The following is a 20,163-nucleotide window of genomic DNA, read 5'->3' as shown; positions in this document are numbered from 1 at the left end:
ACAAAACATTAAAATGACAATTTTCCTAGGTCAGGGGCCATAACTCCTAACAATTTTATTGTCTGCAGATGCAGATGTAGCTTGTAATTGTTCACCGTGTCACCGCTGGTGGATCAAAATTGACTTTTCTGCAGGAAACTCTTATTCAGACGCAAATGGCAAACTGACACTAAAATAATAAAGTAGGTCAGTAGGTCAAATTCTTGGTACCGAAAGTCAGTTTTAAGATCTGTAAATGTCATCCAAATTTCAAGGCTGTATCTTAAAAAACAAGAAAGTAGGTCAAGGTCACAGTCAAGTGATCCTTAATTGCTTGGGGTCATCAGGTAATTATAATTAAACAGTCTAGGAAATATGATCTGATAACTTTTGAAGTATTTTTTCCTATATAACTCATAATTATAACAAGTGACCTTCAGGGCAGGGTCTCTTTTCACCACAGGGGCATAATTTGAACAAACTTGTAAGAGATCCATCAGGCAATGCTATATACCAAATATTAAAGGCCTAGGCCTTGAACTTTCAGACAAGAAGATCTTTTTTTTCCCTATATAAGTCTATGTTAAACTTGGTACCCCCAGGGCAGGGCTTCTTTTCACCCTAGGGACATAATTTGAATAATTTTGGTAGAAAAACACTAGGAATGGCAACATACCAAATATCAAAAGCCTAGGCATTGCAGTTTCAGGCAAAAAGTTTTTTAACGTCTTTTTCCTATATAAGTCTATATAAAACTCCAGAACCCCTGGTGCAGGGCCTCTTTCCACCCCAGGGGCATAATTTGAACAGTTTTGGTAGAGTACCACAACGCAATGCTACATACAAAATATCAAAGGCCTATGTCTTGTGGTTTTAGACAAAAAGATTTTTAAAGTTTTTACTATATAAGTCTATGTAAAACTTGTGACGCCCGGGACGGGTCCTCTTTTCACTCCAGGGGCACAATTTGAACAATCTTCATAGAGGACCATAAGATGATGTCACATGCCAAATATCAATGTTCTACGCCCTGCGGTTTTAGACAAGAATATTTTAAAGTTTTTCCTATCAGTTGTCATGGCAACCAGAGTTCTACATGGAATTCAATTCTTTGAACAATTTTGAAAGAGGACCACCCAAGGATCATTCCTTCAAAGTGTGGTGTAATTCTGCCAAGTGGTTTTCAAGATTTGTTTAGAAAATGTTGACGGCTTTTCATAACCTAACAATCACAACCAATGCTTCTAGATCAATTTTAGCACGACATACGAGATTTTTTATGTGAGCTCCCTTCGATATCCTTGCCTTGGCATGTTCATAACAAGAGGGCCGAGGGCCATGATGGCCCTATATCGCTCACCTGTTATCATTGCACTTGAGGACAAGAAGGTCCTCAGAAAAAATATCTAAGTCCAAAGGACAGGAACAACAAAGGAAACAAATTTAACCAAAAAGAAATAAAAAAATTCTTACAAGGTACAGATATGTCAAAATACACCTAAAAATTGGAGGTACCATCCATGTTGTACCACAGAAAAGTGGTCTCGGTTTTTCCCTACGGCCAATAATAAAAAAGTTACTAAAAATAAGCTATTTATAGTAATGTAAAAGGGAAGTAATTAAAAAGAAAATGTTCAAAAGAAGGATCTGCCAAATAAATCTGTTGACATAAATGAAATTTCAGATCAGTATCTTCATTAGTTACGGAGATATACCCATTTTAATTTGAAATAAAGGGAGGTAATTTGACATAAAATCAGTCCATAGTTATCTACCCTGATTGGCTCAGTCCAACTAATGACAATAATGAAATTTCAAACAAGTCCTATAAGTACTTACTGATATAAATCCATTTTGACTACAATCAGGGGAGGTAATCAGATATAAAATAACTCTGGAACCTACAATTGGATCTGATTTGTCATGGGATCCAAGATTTATTGTTGTTGAAGATATTTTGGAAGTTTGTATCAAATAAAACCATAAATGAAGTCTCTATATGGCTGCAAAAGCCAAAATAGCCAATTTTGGACCTTTTAGGGGCCATAACTCTGGAACCCATGATGGAATCTGGCCAGTTCAAGAAAGGCACCAAGATTTTGTGGTGATACAAGTTGTGTGCAAGTTTGGTTAAAATCAAATCATAAATGAAGTTGCTATTGTGCAGACAAGGTCAAAATACCTAATTTTTGCCCTTTCAGGGACCATAACTCTGGAACCCATTATGGGATCTGGCCGGTTCAACAAAGGAACTGAGATCTTATGGCAACACAAGTTTTGTGCAAGTTTGATTAAATTCAAATCATAAATGAAGCTGCTATTGTGCAGACAAGGTCAAAATAGCTAATTCTGGCCTTTTCAGGGGCCATAACTCTGGAACCTATAATGGAATCTAGCCAGTTCAAGAAAGAAACCAAGGTCTTATAGTGATACAAGCTGTGTGCAAGTTTGATTAAAATAAAATCATAAATGAAGCTGCTATTGTGCAGACAAGGTCAAAATAGCTAATTCTGGCCCTTTCAGGGGCCATAACTCTGGAACCCATAACGGAATCTGGCCAGTTCAAGAAAGGAACTAAGATCTTATGGTGATACAAATTGTGTGCCAGTTTGGTAAAAATCAAATCATAAATGAAGCTGCGATTGTGCAGACAAGGTCAAAATAGCTGATTTTGGCCCTTTCAGGGGCCATAACTCTGGAACCCATAATGGGATCTGGCCAGTTCAAGAAAGGAACCGAGATCTTATGGCGATACAAGTTGTGTGCAAGTTTGGCTAAAATAAAATCATATATGAAACCACTATCATGCAGACAAGAAATTGTTGACGGACGCACGGACGGACGAAGGGTGATCACAAAAGCTCACCTTGTCACTATGTGACAGGTGAGCTAAAAACACGAGACAGGTGTATGTGGTGCAACTCCAAGGCGTTGTTAATTGATGCAGTATACAGGCAATAGTAATAAAAATAAAAAAGATTTCCTTTAATTATTTTATCAATTCATGCTGTTCAAAATATAAGAAATTTAGGATGGACACCAACACAAAAGGATCCTTCAGCAAAATCATTAATAAATGCCCTTCATCTCAATGCAGAGTTTTATACAATTCAAACTTCCAAATTCTATTTTGCAAAGGAAAATGCAAATCTGAGAAAAAATAAATAATATCATGTAACAGCAGGTGTTCTCAAAACGTAAATTTTAAACCATACAGGTATCTGTACCTTTTTCCCCAACTTCCAGTTTCCAGTACATACTTTTCCGAATGGTATAATCGTCTTAAGCTTACAAGCTTTCAAGTTTACAATTGATCAGTCTTCAAATACTTCCTTAAAATAAGTTGCACTAACAGATATACAAAAGCATATTTTTATATAGCATTTTATGCCCTGAAATGTCTTAGACCTGGATGCATAAACATTCTATCTTTCGTGCTTTTTTTTAAGTTTCTGCACCCTTTTCCAATGTAATGATTTTGAAGCAGTAAGAAGTAACTAATTAACTAACAAGCCATCTGATAAAAAAGTAGAACTCAGACAGTAAATATAACTATATCTCAAAGGTCTGTTACACCTAACAAAATTGACTATAACCAGTTTCTTTAACCAATCTTAAAAAAAGAATACTTTTGATTTCTGCCAATTGATACAGTTTTGTTTTTTAGTGGTTTTTTTTCAGGTTTTTTTTTTTTTTTTTGGCTGAAGATACTGAGACTTCAACCTATTTCATGGCCACATTATTTGATGCTTGTCTTAACATTGGCACTTTTAAGTTTAGCTCCTATCAAATTACAAAATGCATATAAAGTCAACTATGTAAACCTGTCCCAGGATTTATCACAATAACTTGTAAACTTCCATAGCACTTTTCAACATTTCTAACTAAAATTTCAGCACTCTTCAAGTATGCGTTAATGTACAATAATTTATTTATGAATGACGGCACTCTATCATGCTTCCATCTCTACTCCGCCTTCTGCCTGCTCTGCCACAGCCTTTCCTGCACGTTTCTTCTTCTTTTTTGCAGCTTTTCGTGAAGCGGACTGTGCAAGTAGAGCCTGAAATACCAACGAAATATTTGTAAAAAGAATTTACAATGCTTTTATGGACTATTTACACCATATAGTGTATAATGGTGTTTCAATTTGCAGTGACTGGTCAAGCCTTAATGACATGCCAAGCACCCTTACCACATAAACCTTAATTGTAACAAAAACATACGTAAAAAGCAAGAGCTGTCTGGAAGACAGCACGCTTGACTTTTCTCAGTGCTTGACTCTGAATTACAGCTTTGCCAGTAAAAACTTTATAAAACTTTAATATGAGAATTGTTTCTCCTGGTGTAGCCTAGCTGAGTGAAATGCCAAAGAGAACACCAAGTGCACAACTTGATTTACTATAAAACAATCCTCTAATGTTTTATGACTCTAGGTCAAGTACATTTTAAGATACATGGGGCACAAATGTATTTTCTGACTAAGTCAAGGACCATAACTCTGGTCTTGCAAAGTGAAATTTAAAAAAAAACTCAGGTGAACAAATTCACATGCTGGATAATATTCCTACATGATTTCATGACTCAGGTGAAGTATCTTCTAAGACATATGAAACACAAACTTAAAACTTTTACATGTTACATGCGACACAAATTTAATCCCATTTATGCACATTTTTGACAAGTTTTACCAAAGAACTCCCGAACAAAATTCCAGGTGCACAGCAGCTTCATATGGTGAATAATATTCCTATGATGTTTCATGACTAGGTCAAACACTTTTTGAGGTATGTGTGACCAAGTCTAGGGCCATAACTCTGGTCTGGCAGAGTGATATCTCAAACAAAACCCCAGGTGCACAACTTCACATGCTGAGTAATATTCCTGTATTGTTTCACAATACTTGGTCAAATACCTTCTGACATACTTTCGACACAAACTTTGGCCCTTATTATGCATATTTTTTTACCTAAGTCAAGTGCCATAACTCTGGTCTGGTAGTGTAAGATCCAAATTATAATCCCTGGTGCACAACTTCCCGTGCTGACTAACAATCTTGTCAGGTTTGATGGCCCTGTGTCAAATACTTTTTTGATATATGAACCACAAATTCGGACAGATGGATGGATGGACAAGGGCAACTTTTAAGTGCCCTCCCACCCAAATTCTTTTAATCTGTATAAAATTATACCAAAACATTATCATTTTACGCAAAATCCCTTTAACCTAGAACTCCCAGATCCAAGAAGTACCTTTAGATCCTCGTCTTGTACACTGTATTCTGACTGATATAAATCTGTGTCAAATGGAAGGCCTGTTATTTTCAGTGGTCCGTTTGGCATGAGAATCACAGTAAACTTGAACTGAGCCACAACTTCCCCTGTAAAAACAACACAACAGTGAATAATGAAAAAATCATAACTTACTGTTCACAGATGACTGGGCAAAGTAGAGGTTCACTGGCAAGTTTTGAGTAGTACTGCTTAAGAACAGTATTTTACAAACTTCAGTCTCAGTACAGCTGCAACGAAATCTTGACAATTTTTGTCAGGCACTGCACCCAGCTATCTTAACCATTAAAAACCACTGAACAGAATATTTGCTATGCATAGTTCAGAATTATTGTTAAACTTGTGTCTCAAAATTATTGCCAGTATTTCTAAAATGCATTACTGCTTTTTAAACAAGATGTGAAGCCAGGCAAAATAATAGCACACTTGGTTAGAGTCTGTCCATGCGAGGAAATGAAACGTGCAACACCCGTCATGCCCTCTAGCACTGGCATATGTGGAATTCTAATACAGTAAAATTGACTGTACAGTACTTCATGACCACCAAAGGACCAGACAATATAACACCAAGCCAAAGTGCAGGGAGACACATTGTATATTATTTGCAACATGGCTGCTTAGACTGAGTTTTTACTGGATTAATATAATAACCTCTCTGTATTCTTTCTACCAAAAGCCCACCAAACTTTGAGGATTTTGGCAAAAATTACCAAAATGTCATCTGACCTTCATTTACCATGTTACAAAGTTGAATTATTTTTATTGATCAAATGTCAAGATGGCTTTTAAAAACTATAATGATCATAGCACAACAAGCAATACAAGGCATGTCTAAAACACAAGTATAAATAAAATCCTACCTGTTTTTTCATAGAGCACATTGAATGGTTGCACCAAATCATGTTTGACACACTCAACAACACCCATTCTAGCCTTCACTTCTTCATCAAATAACCTGAATAACAAACAACCTGCCTTTTATGTATTCTTCAGATCTAGATTAGATATGTTCTTGCTTTTACTTTGTTTTCAAGCCCAACTGGCCACAGAAGATTATGCATTAGTTATTGTATCTACAAATGCATGTATCATCTATTGTGAGTTTATTTAAGCACAAGACATAAACAGTTTTAATATTACATTTCAGTAAACTATTAAAAAATGAAACCCATTATGTCACATAAATGATTGCTACTGCCAATTAATACAGACCTCTCCAAATAATACAAGTCTCATTTCACTAAATGGAACACAATTCTGGTATTTTTAATGTGTTTCTCAACATCTCAAAATCACTAACCTGAGTGTAAATGGCATTAGACCAAACTTCTTTTCTGTCTCACTGAGAAATTCTGTAATAAACGATTTAGTAAATGTTTCAATATATAATAAATAACAGCTAAGGAAAAGATATGAGAAGACAACTGAATGAGCAATATTTGATTCACATTCGCTCAAAAGTTACCACACTTACAGAGATATAAGATATAAGCCCCTATGGTTGAAAACTATCAAGTACTTTCAAATGTTCAACTTCATTCTGGTGGAAGCATTTTAGTGTCACAGTCCCACTGTTACATTTTAAGGAATACTTTCAAACAAGAAACCCTTTTGACACTGGAAATGTGTTACAGTAGTTTTTCCAGCAGTGTTAATAGTTATCTTCACAGTAGTTCTTCCAGCAGTGTTAAAAGTTATCTTAATAGTCACTCAAATATAAACTTTTCTTGCAACAGACTTCCCTCACGAACTGTCAAAATAATCATACTCCACATCATATGAACAAGATTTCAAATGCAAAGGGACAGAACTCCAGATCAAATTTAAATGGTGCAATCATGTTTGCAATTTCCCTGTTTTGTCAAACTGATGTGAAAAATTGACTGATGTCAATATTTTCAATTTTACTATGGGTAAAGCGCAATTAAAAACTGTGAATACATATTAAAAAGATAATCATTAGCTTTAATTAAAAGATATTGCACTCCTTCACTTGCAAAATTATACTACATTCTTAAAGTCCCATAACATTTCACCTGCATTAAAACTCAAATAATCTGTTGTTATAGACTGAATGTCATCACATGAAATAATGAAGAAAGTACATTTGTTTTGTTGGTTTTAAGTCCGACCAACCCAATTTGAACTCCAACAGCAACGTCTCCAGTTTTTGATGGCAAAGGAAGATCCCAGGTACCCTTTTGGGCACAGATATTCTGTAAGCAAGGTGCATGTCTTTCTCAAATAAAAAAAGTACTTAACACCACAAACAAGGTTCAGAAGCCACAGCTTTGAGAAAGATATATAAATTTGAAATACATGTACTTACGTCTAGAGGCTTTCATTTTCAGCTGATATACTATATCTTTCTTTTTAAAGACTGTTGTCCTGGTATCTGATTCTCTCCCCTGTAAATATGTAGTTATTTTCCATCATTCAAACACTATCAAGCTTTTCTAAACATAATCATTGTTATTACTTTATTATATACTAAACATGTCAGTAATGCATTCTCAACTTTTTTGAGTTTTTGAAACATCTGAGTTCAATAGCTGTTCTTCGATACTTGAAGACACTATATAATTGAGTAAAAGCTGCTTTAACTAAAGAGTTTCAACAAGAAACAGATTTCTAACCTACCTTTCCTTCTCCTGAAGTGACTAACACATCTATACCATATACTTCATATACATCAAATTCACATTTTTCATGATCTTTTCTGGAAAAGATTTATATAAGTCCTAGATTAGTAGAATGACGAATTGCCACAATATACGCCTCTCACAGCAAATTACTTTTGACATTTAAAGTACATTTCTAACTGAGCAGACAAGTTGTCAACTTTCATAATTTTGACTAATAAAAGCCATAACAAATATATTATGCCCACTTACATTGTGACAAACTTTTGTGAACATTTGGTAAGAATGACTTCAGTCTGCGACAGGACACAGTCAATTTTCTCAAATTTTAGTAATTCAAACACCTCTAGAGGTGATTTAGCTGGCCCCGTTTTCACAAAACATTTTCAATCTCAGCTAAGTTTGATAATGAAACTTTATTTGTCATTTAATTATATCTAAATAGCATGTTTAAAACTAATTTTTAAGTTAATAACTATTTTCAAGTGGCTATTCCGTACTAATAGTCAGCCTCAGTTGGAAATTAACCTTGAAGTTTTAGTAAAATTGATATTAAAATTTCAAACTCAAACTCAGCAGAGACCGAAAATTGTTCTGTGAACACGGGGCCAGGTCTTCGGACTGTTTCACATGTTTATAAAAGGTATTTTTCATATTTGGATGCGATACTAAAGATTCACACAGGTTTTCTTCACATTTACAACCTATGAAATCAAATAATTATAGCATCAACAAATGACAGCTTTGTAAGCACTACTGGCCGACACAAATTTTACAACAGCTCAGTGTTGTTTAAATTTCTAATTGCAAAATGAAAGGGAAGAAAAGAAGAATAATCCTATGGTGTTGTTTCCAAGAGTTATGCTTCCTCCAAGAGCTAACATTCAAGGGATCTGAGACAACTGTTTAGATCACTACTTAGCCATGACTCCTTACTTTTATTTTTTTGCTTAGTCTCGCAGACACAATTTAAGGTAATGAAAACTTCCCAGCATTTAAAGTTGGAACAAGGAGCTGCGTTCAATAAACACTTGATGCCCACGGTGGCATCCTTGTCGATACAAAGCAACCCAAGTTCAACCCGAGGTCAATGTCAAGGTCAAACTGAGGTCAGGTGATGTTTGAAGATGAGGAATGGTCACAGGTTACATCTGTATTAGTATCAATTCATTCTTGTAAGCGGTATTCATGCTAGACGAAACGGTCCCATTTGGTTAACCAGGAGATGGCCCAATATAAAGCAACCTAAGTCCAAAATGAGGTCAGGTGATGTCTGAAGATGAGGAATGGTCACAGGTTACATCTGCATTAGTATCAAGTCATTCTAGTAAGGGGTATTGATGCTAGACAAAACGGTCCCATTTGGTTAACCTCGTACGGACGGACGGACAGGACAATCACTACATGCCTCCCACAGCAGTAGATGCCGGGGGCATAAAAACCCAATCTCTCCCCTGTTCTTGAATTTGTTATCCACCATGTTTTACCCAACTAGCCCCGTTCAAAGGCAATGTTCAACTTGCATAACTCGGGTACACAAACAATGAGGGCATGATCACATCATACTCGATTCAACAGTGTTTGATTGCTACCCATGTCAAAAAGAGTTCAACCTGATGAAGGCAACCTAAGGATTGATTTGTGACATGTACTAAGAAAAATTCAGCTGAATACTCTAGGGTAGGGTAGGCTGTAATGCTAATAACTCTCAAAACATATAGAATAACTGACCAATCAATTTTGACCTGGCAATAAGAAAGCCTGATTCTGCACAAGAACTACAAGCTGGGAACCAATCAACCCTGCCATCGGGCCAGTGAGGGAGCTTAGCTCCAAGTACATGTATTATCCAGGCACACACAGGTTCTGTTAATGGATATGCATCTCAATACTCCAAGGACAAAAGACAATACTGAAATCAAGGAATCTGTGGCCATTCTATGCCAGATGATAATTGAATTCCTCTGTAGACAAGAATATTAATTAATAATTAATTAATTAATGTCACAAAAACTGTAACAGTTGTGACAATGCTTTTCTCTGAGAAAAAGGAAGAGGATAAAATTATACCAGTACAAAAAGTGTTAAGTTCTCTGAATGTACAAACAAACTATTTCTAGAATACTTCTAATACGTATTACTTTGACACCAACATTATGACATAATTCTTATTCATCACTATTTGACTTGATCTGGACCATTAAAATAATGAGAAACAAGGAGCTACGTTTAATAAACTGAGGTCAGGTGATGTTTGAAGATGAGGAATGGTCAAAAGTTACATCTGCATTAGTATAAATTCATTCTAGTAAGGGGTATTGATGTAGTCCCATTTGGTTAACCAAGAGATTGCCCATATAAACAACCTAAGTCCAAAACGAGGTCAAGGTCAAACTGAGGTCAGGTGATGTTTGAAGATGAGGAATGGTCACAGGTTACATCTGCATTAGTATCAAGTCATTCTAGTAAGGGGTATTGATGCTAGACGAAACGGTCCCATTTGGTTAACCTCGTACGGATGGACGAATGAACGAACAGGACAATCACTATACGCCTCCCACATCAGTAAATGCCGGGGCATAAAAAGACACCAGGTGACTCCCCTGGCATTATTTCAGTCATGTGATGTAGCCTGAATAGAACCAGCCGCATTCACTAAATCAGCCCCGATTGATTCCTCATATGAATAATTATACTCTCGTGTGATCATACTGACACAATAGTAGGTTACAAGGATCTCTCCAGCTTCTGATAGGGGAACAAAACACCTTTCTTTGAAATTTCCAGTGAGATGCAATGTTTCAAATCCTAAGCAGTGAGGGGCAGATTCAGTTGGCGACAATCAGACACAGCTGCCCCTTTGTATAATTATATTTAACGATTTCAAATGAACGACATTATCAAATTTCAATGTGGACCAAATAATCATACAACCAACCTCTGATTTTCTGAAGGGTTCTGTATTATTGCCTTTTCACCATCTATAACGTTTTTCTTTAATTGATGTGATAACATTCCTGCAATGATATATATATATATACTTTCAACAGAACTTCAATTACCCAACAGCAAATGCTCCACGGTTCCATACTATCATCATGTTCCTGCCCCACATGACCAGACAGGGACTGAACTTTCTGCATTCTTTTTTTAATACATGAGTAATGGAGGCTTTTTCCCTGTAAAGCTTCCACTGGTAAAATGATTTTTTCCCCCCCAATTCTGAACAAAAAAATCTTAAAATGATTGTTAGTTTTCTGGTTTCTGCTTTGAAAGTTTTCATGTGTATTTAGATCAAGATAACAGCCCTAACTGTTAAAACAGAATTAACAATTCCACACATACCCCAAAAATATCTATACATAGATTACAAGGTAAGTTTCAAATGACCTTTTCCCCATTTAAATGGTGTGGCATTCCCAAACTGATGGGAAAAAGGCCAGACTACTGACATTGTCTGGGACATTTGTGACTGAACAGGCCAATATTTCACAAGGGGGTTATGAAGCTGCTTCCCTACTATACTATTCAGCTTGTAAGACTTGTTGCCTCTACTTCATGTGTTGAGTTTACAGCTCCACCAACACAATTAGAATCATAATTTAACAGGATCACTCTAGACAATTGCAGGCAGCGTAAAACACTGATCCTGGAAACTCATCCAGACAGCTTCATCACATGAAAGATTCAACGCCCTGCTTTAGTTTCGGATCAACGGTAGTCAGGAAGGAAATAACTGTAACTTTGCAACCTTAACTGGCAGCAAATACTTCGAAAATCTTCTGTTCCTTACTGTTTATTAAACTACACCTACAACTTTTTCAACTTTATTGGGAGAAGACCCTGTATCTTCTACAAATATTATTCTGAGGCACTTTAAGATGACCGACAAGCGAGTGATTTGCTACCGACTACCACAGCATATGTACAAAAAAGTACACACCTTCTATAGGTTTACATTTAAATGAATCAGCTACCCTCTGTATTCCATCTGTTACTGTGTAGTTCTGAAAATAACAAGAACTGATAGCTAAAATCATAGTAACACTTCAACACAACTACTTTAAGACAACAGGTGTCATCTCAATTCAAAAATGTGTTTGAATTGAACCACTGCCCATCTCCAGCTGTTAGAAATCAGCAATTTTTTCACGAACTCACAAATGCCAAACTTCTGCCCACTTAAGATTACATTCTTTGTACTAACCTTAAGGTTCACACAATGGATCTTGCAACCCAACATAAGAAAATTTTCATTCCACAGTTTCATGTTTCACTGATCACCATTTAAAATGGTCTAGATTTAAGAAATCTGCATCAACTACTTCAAACTGCATTAAGAAACAGTTTCCCTTCATTTCAAATCATTGACTTGTACATGGTTAAGGGTATAATAATTCTAATATATACTAGTACTGTCTTACATCAGGCCTTTTTTCAGTGATGTCCCAGACGCCCCCCTACACCCACACTTGGGATCCTCCTGTTTGATAGGATGAAACTGTACTTTTACTAACCAAAATTGATAAACCTTTATTCCGCTCTTGCTTCAATCAGCCATGTTTATGATCAGTTACTGCTGCCAGAGATTAAACAACCATCAATTAGGTATTTAACACAAGTTTTAACACAACATACATTTTTTCCTCCTTATACACCTGACAGTTGCATTCTTTTTTACAGTTATTTCAGAATTGCCTATTTGCTTTCATTGGTGTGACATGCTGCATGATTATTTTTTCATTTTTTGTCCCTGAAAAAAATCCACTAATTTTGCAACTGTTCCCCCCTCCTCCCCCAAGGTCGTGAAACAAAAAAGCTGTTTCAATACATGGCAAAGTTCTTTCCTTGGTTATCAAGGTCATCTCACATACCAAGCAGTTAATAAATTCACCAGAAATTTAGCTCTTTGTCATCTAAAACAAAAGTAAAGTCATGTTTCAGTTGATTTGCACAGCTGTTTGATTCAATAAATCATTGAATGTAATCCATCACTGAACATGGGATTACAACTTTATTAATATTTAAAAACAGGCAACCCCTGAGGAACACCCAGCTTCGACCCAATCAGTGTCCCTCACTAGAATTTGGGATCCTTGGGATGATGGGATCCTGGGACAGTGCTAATGTTAAGGCCTGAACATCAAATTTTGCAATACGGATTGCTGCAGTCCTGAATGCAGACTACATATATCAACATACTTACTTCAGCACCTGGTTTCACCATTCTTAACGCTATTTCTGCTGCATTGATTGCTGCCATCATCACATCTGCTTTACGACCAGACACCTTATTTTCCTACAAACATTAAAATTTATATACAGTGAAATTTACATTTCATTCTGATTGAACATTACATACTTAAGTTCCTCTCTCAAAACTGAAAACATTGTAAATAACAAGTGCTGTCTTATGACAAGGGGCTAGATTATTCAAAACCTTTCCACACAAAACTAGTTAAATAGAAAAGCTTAAAAATTGCAAAATGTTCTGAGTTGAAAAAGGGGCATAATTTTGCCAAAATGTAAGCCAGAATAATGGAACTTGCCATTTGAGGTCACTTACCATGCTAAAGATATGAGAAGGATTTGAAATAACAGGTAACACAGGTACAGGCAGACATACTACAGATAAAGCCAGACACAGAGACACACAGGTAAGCCAGATACAGAGACACACAGATAAAGCCAGACACAGAGACAAACAGATAAAGCTAGACACAGAGACACAAAAGTAAGGCCAAATACTGAGACACACAGATAAAGTCAGACACAGTGACAAACAGATACACAGATAAAAGAGACACACAGATAAAGCAAGACACAGAGACACATTAGTAAGGCCAGACACAAAGAGACACTGGTAAGGCCAGACACAGAGACACACAGATAAAGCCAGACACAGAGACAAACTTGTAAGGCCAGACACAGAGACAAACTTGTAAAGCCAGACAGAGACACACCTGTAAGGCCAGACAGAGTCACAGATAAAGCCAGACACAGAGACACATCAATAAGGCCAGAGACAGAGACACACAGATAAAGCCAGACAGAGACACATCGGTAAGGCAGAACACAGACACACAGATAAAGCCAGATACATTGGTATGGCCAGACACAGAGACACGCAGTAAGGCCTGACACAAAGACACATGGGTAAGGCCAGATACTGAGCCACATAGATAAAGCCAGACACAGAGGCACACGGGAAAAGCCAGACACAGAAACAAATGGGTAAGGCCAGACACAGAGACATATCGGTAAGGCCAGACACAAAAACACACAGATAAAGCCAGATACAGACACACATCGGTAAGGTCAGACACAGAGAAACACAGATAAAGCAAGACACATGGGTAAGGCCAGACACAGAGACACACCTATAGGCCAGACAGAGGCACACAGGTAAGGCCAGACAGAGACACACAGGTAAGGCCAGACACAGAGATTCATCGGTAAGGCCAGACATTGAACCACACAAATAAAGCCAGACACAGAGACACACGGGAAAAGCCTGACACAGAGACACATGGATAAGGCGACTAAGGCCAGACACAGATCCACACAGATTAAAGCCAGACATAGAGACACATCAGTACGGTCAGAGATGCACAGATAAAGCCAGAAACATGGGTAAGGCCAGACAGAGACACACAGATAAAGCCAGACACAGAGACACATCGGTAAGGTCAGACACAGAGAAACACAGATAAAGCAAGACACATGGGTAAGGCGACTAAGGTCAGACACACAGATTAAAGCCAGACATAGAGACACATTAGTACGGTTAGAGACGCACAGATAAAGCCAGAAACAGAGAGAACAAGCACGGGAAGCAAAACAGAGACACATCGGTAAGGCCAGGACAAGATAAGCAAGACACATGTAAGGCCAGGCAGAGACACACATAAGGCCAGACAGAGACACACAGTAAGGCCAGACACAGAGATCACGATAAGGCCAGAACTGAGATCACACAATAAGACCAACATCAGCAGACACACAGGAAAAGCCTGGCACAGAGACACATGGGTAAGGTGATTAAGGCCAGACACACAGATTAAAGCCAGACATAGAGACACATCAGTACGGTCAGAGACGCACAGATAAAGCCAGAAACATGGGTAAGGCCAGACACAGAGACACACCGGTAAGGTCAAACACAGAGACACACAGGTAAGACCAGACAAAGACACACAGGTAAGGCCAGACTGAGAAACACAGGTAAGGCAAGACACAGAGTCATGCTAGATAAACCAGATACAGAGACACAAAGGTACAGCCAGGCACAGATACATTGATAGAGCCAGTCACAGAAGTAGCCCAAGGACATAGTTAATGAAGTTCTATAAGCCAGCTGGACAACTTCCTCACTTGAAACAATTCTTCAATAGGTTTTGAAAACCACTATGGATAAAAGCATGTAATTCTCAGCCAGCAATTACAACCACCCATCCATGGAGGCTCCTAAAAGCTAACACAAGACTCATACACGAGTTGCAGTCCAGTTATGTCTTGAAGAAATCAACTTACTTCAGATGCTCCGACTACCAATGTGTGAGCAACAACAGCTATGAAGCCATCTATTTGTGCACCCAAATCTCTGAAATAACAATTGTTTCAGTCTGAATGGAAAACATCAATATCCAAATAGAATAATCAAAGTACTGGTCAGAAATGTTAATTAAATGAACAATTTCTTTGATCTTACATTTGGTATTAAATATGTGCATCTCTTAGTCTTAGTCTAAAATCAATGGCTGGTTGACGGATGAGCAGATTAGAACCCATTTGCCTTTGGTAATGTTAAACAAGTTAAGTGCTTAAAAAAATCCTAAAAATATCTGAAAATGTTGGAAACGAAAGATGTACATCTGTAAATTAGAAACACTTACATTTTGACAACATCGCCATTTTTTATTGTCACATCTGGATCACTTTTGAGTGGAGAAAAGTGACATATGCAGTTATTCACAGAGATACAAGTCGGGAAGGCTATACCTGCAATGACATAACATATAAAAGCATAAAATTTTGCTATGGTACTGAAAATTACAGAAACCAGTGTTTTATAGATATCTGCGTGAATTTTCTTTAAATGAGGATTCAGCACCTCAAAGCATCTTCAGTTTCTTACTTACAATTTGTATTTGTGGTTACTTTTCCTTAATTTCAGTTATCCACGAGCTTCAGTCTACATTTTATAAGAGATAAGATTTTTATACTTCTGCCAAAATGGCAAATAAATGTCAAAGAAATTTTAAATTTACAGTACCTTTTTTCATTTCTTTATCTTTTTTGAACACCTTGCCAGTCTCTTCCGTCAATCTCGCATCTCCAAACACACATATACTGAGAACTGATGCTCCATCTACACATTTACCTATCACCTCCTTCAAAATTCCTGCAAAGAGTACAGATGGCAGCTTCAGTAAGCTCTGAATTGTATAAACTTCATAAGGCCATAAATTTGTTTAATATCATATATTTTGCAGTCATTTTCTGACAATATTATTTCATAGAAACTTAAACATGCAACACTTTAACTATAGGTTTCTGAGAAACTCAAATTGGGTAAAAGAATTTGACCTCCCAGAAATACAAGATCATACAATGTAACTGTTACTTTTATGTCCTAAACATTTTCAGAAACTGCATTCAAAGGACCATTACAAACTTAAACATAAAATCATAATTGTGTGATCCTGTTTATTGAGCCAAAAAAAATTTTTTTTCATTATATAAGGCTGCATCTGTTACTCACAACTAAACTTTTTATCAGTTTCAGAAATATCTACTTTAGAACAATGTTGTTTCTGCCACTTAGAACATTTTAAGACTGCATATTATGGACACACCCCGGTTTTAAAAAGCAGATACTACTTTTCATTACTGACGAGTGACGACTGTAGAATGTTGTATACATAATTTTTCAAGTATCATAAGCTCAATAAACATCCAACAATTTCAGTATTTAACAAGTAAATTCGATGAATTGGAATCCCCCGCCGAAAGGGTCAGAGTTGAGGAACTGAGGAACGGCAGAAAAATATATCCAGCAAAAAGTTAAGAATGTTACCAAGAAGCAAATAATTTCATTAGTCAAATCAAATTAAAAGAAAATGAATGGTTTGTTTGTGTGTGGGGGGGGGGGGGGGGGAATGAGGATACAACAGTTTACATGTTGATTATAAATATTGGTAGAAAACGAAAAATGAAAAAAAAAAAAAATGGGGGGGGGGGGGGGGGGACCAAGGTAACGTGGTGACCAGGTGTAGGTACACAACATCACATGTTTATAATAAATGTTCATGGAAAAGAATGGAAGAAGTTTAATGAAATTCTTCCAATTGGTTGGTCTACAGATCTGTGGATTTTTAAACAATTAAAGGGCAATAACTAAATGGAAAATTGACCAATCGAAAAAAAACTTGAAGGGCATCGTCGCAGTATCTTGGTTCATGTCTATTTCAAGTTTGATGAAATTCTACGGGCTAGTTACTGAGAAATGGCTGCAGACGGACATTTTTCATTAAATCAAGGGCAATAACTCTGAGGGAAATTGACCTATCAAAAAAAAAACTTGACGGGCATCAGCGCAGTATCTTGGTTCATGTCTATTTCAAATTTGATGAAATTCTACCTGTTAGTTACTGAGAAATGGCTGCAGACAGACATTTTTTATTAAATCAAGGGCAATTAACTCTGAGGGAAATTGACCAATCAAAAAAAAAACTTGACGGGCATCATCGCAGTATGTTGGTTCATGTTTATTTCAAGTTTCATGAAATTCTACCAAGTAGTTACTGAGAAATGGCTGCGGACGGACGGACGGACTGACAACGCCATTTCAATACCCCCCTCCCGATTTCATCGGCGGGGGATAAAAAGCTAATATCATGAGGTAACACTATAGATATGAACAATAATGGCGAGAAATCTGTACAACGAAATATTTAGGTTTTCTTCAGTTTTCTCAAATATACTGTTTTTCACTTACAACTTTATCTGTTTGTTTGTTTTGGGTTTAACACCGCTTTTCAATAGTATTTCAGTTTTGTAACGGCAGGCAGTTGACCTAACCAGTGTTCTTGGATTCTACACAAGTACAAACCTGTTCTCCACAAGTAACTACAAAGTTCCCTACATAATAAGAGATGGGAGGACAAATGATTTAATTAAGACACACTGTCTTTTACAACTTCGTCATGGAGAACATAGGCCCTGCCCTGGATCAAACTCAAGACTCCACTATCTGAAGATCTGCGCTCTCCCTACTGAGCTAAGCATGCATGCTCAATAATATTGTTGATAATATTGCTTGTAAACTATAAAGCGTAACAGCTTTCAAACAATTATTTTGAGGATTTTTTCAACAACTTGTAACAAGACATATGACCCTATCATCCGACAGTTTTATATTTGTGGCGGGCAATTTTACCGTCAAAATTTCGAAGGACCAAAATAATGGAGGATAAATCACAGTACATCGTCATGTAAAGTTATTGATATTATCGCTTGCGCATAAGCCGTGAAGACGTTTATCATATACAGTACAAAATTCGTAAGTTTGGAAAAGATATGATAATTTTTACAAAACTCAACGAGGAATTGAATCTCCTTTTGATACATGAAAGTTTCACTTTAATTTAATATCTCATATTCGCAACAAAATAAGCCGGCAACAAATTAAAATTTCATATGAAAATTCCTCCACTATTTTGGTCTTTAGAGTGTTTGACGAAAGTGGAGATATTGCCATACTTTGGCCATAATCCAAGAGTGCCTAGGCTATTTGGCTGGTTATCGAACTTGGCTGAGATATTATGCCAACAAACATTATCTGTAACTTTGTGGAAGATCGGATGAAAATTGTTTGACTTACAGAGCGGACAAGGCTTATTTCGTAGTTTTTAGAGTTATTCAAGGACCATAATCCAAGAGTGCCAGGGGTGATTTTGCTGGTTATCAAACTTGGCTGAGATATGCCTATAAACATTGTCAGCAAGTTTGGTGAAGACTGGATGAAAACTGTTCGACTTCAGAGGGCAGACAAGGCTAAATCTGCATATTTTGAGTAATTCAACAGCCATAACTCAAGAGTGCCTGGAGCAATTTTGCTGGTTATCGAACTTGGCCGAGAAATTATGCCCACAAACATCGTCACAACATTTGGTGAAAATCGGATAAAAATTTCAAACTGCTTTGATATGAACTAATAATTTATTGAAATAACTTTCAATTAAATTACAACCAATAAATGCTGGTTACACCCATTATAAACATAAGCATACTACATAGACAATATGTTAGTAACGAGCCACATTTTTTTTAAAAAGCCGACCGTGAGAATATTTTTTCGTCTAAAATCATTCTTTATAATAAAGATGATTTGACAGTTTCGTGTTGTGTTGCGAAAGTGTATACTATGGATGTAAATTTCACTTTCAAAGTGTAGACAAATCTTTAATATTTTCAGTAAGACAGTATATTCAATTGATGTGTAAAATAGGTTTCTTTGTCCGTTGTTGGTATTTAGTTATCGCTTTTCAGTCACTTCCATAGTGAACTTGTAAAACCTTCCGCAAGACATTTTGCGGAACGCTCTACCGGGAAATTCATAACTTCGATAAAACGTCGGACTATATGAAATGTCAAAATCGTAAAATATTGAAGTCCGACGTTTTTTTACAGAACTAGGCGTACCACTAGTTTTAAACTTCAGTAAGCTTCTGTTGATTTGATCACGACTGTTCAAATCGGCAAAGGCTTTAAAATAAGATAATGCGCCAACACGAGATGACACAAGATTATCCCCAGTTGCCATTCTGTGTATTTTATAGTGTTTTTGCACACCCAATTAAAGTGTCTGTGATACAAACCAGCATTTCAATTTAAGGTTTTTTTCGACTTTTAAGTTTCATCATTATTAGGAGACTTAAGGTAACTTGACAGGGAAAACCAAGATGGCGTCGCAAAATTAGGGTTGGTCACATTATTTACTTTTATAAAGGATATGCTGCTACAGAGGTTTAAAGATGCATTTTGATCATTTAACACACACATGAACACTTGTAAAAATGCATTTAATTTATAAAAATATAAAATCAAATATGAAACTCACCATGAAATCTAGTCAATTTTTGAGCGTATTTTGCTTAAAAGTTATGTATCCAAACTGAAAATAATTTATATCATCATATGTTTGAATGTGTCCTTCAGGTGCTCCACCTATGAACAAAAGAACTTATCCA

The 20,163-nt window shown here is 36.6% G+C and overlaps 1 protein-coding gene across 1 annotated transcript in view; it reads right to left on the bottom strand.

Moving 5' to 3' along the window:
- Nucleotides 1-2,958: 2,958 nt before the first annotated feature.
- LOC123560083 (proliferation-associated protein 2G4-like) overlaps nucleotides 2,959-20,163 on the bottom strand; it is a 42,351-nt gene continuing 25,146 nt past the window's right edge. Inside the window, exons 2-13 of the mRNA XM_053516631.1 lie at nucleotides 16,185-16,313; nucleotides 15,805-15,910; nucleotides 15,443-15,512; nucleotides 13,116-13,208; nucleotides 11,853-11,916; nucleotides 10,848-10,926; nucleotides 7,908-7,986; nucleotides 7,597-7,675; nucleotides 6,568-6,619; nucleotides 6,128-6,222; nucleotides 5,229-5,356; nucleotides 2,959-4,039 (exon numbers count right to left, since the gene is read on the bottom strand). Of these exons, the coding sequence (XP_053372606.1) occupies nucleotides 3,932-4,039; nucleotides 5,229-5,356; nucleotides 6,128-6,222; nucleotides 6,568-6,619; nucleotides 7,597-7,675; nucleotides 7,908-7,986; nucleotides 10,848-10,926; nucleotides 11,853-11,916; nucleotides 13,116-13,208; nucleotides 15,443-15,512; nucleotides 15,805-15,910; nucleotides 16,185-16,313 (1,082 nt within the window). The 3' untranslated portion in view covers nucleotides 2,959-3,931. The remainder of the gene's footprint in view (nucleotides 4,040-5,228; nucleotides 5,357-6,127; nucleotides 6,223-6,567; nucleotides 6,620-7,596; nucleotides 7,676-7,907; nucleotides 7,987-10,847; nucleotides 10,927-11,852; nucleotides 11,917-13,115; nucleotides 13,209-15,442; nucleotides 15,513-15,804; nucleotides 15,911-16,184; nucleotides 16,314-20,163) is intronic.

Source organism: Mercenaria mercenaria, chromosome 10 (genome assembly GCF_021730395.1).
Source record: "Mercenaria mercenaria strain notata chromosome 10, MADL_Memer_1, whole genome shotgun sequence".
NCBI lineage: Eukaryota > Metazoa > Mollusca > Bivalvia > Venerida > Veneridae > Mercenaria > Mercenaria mercenaria.
This window is presented reverse-complemented; position numbering and strand designations above follow the sequence as displayed.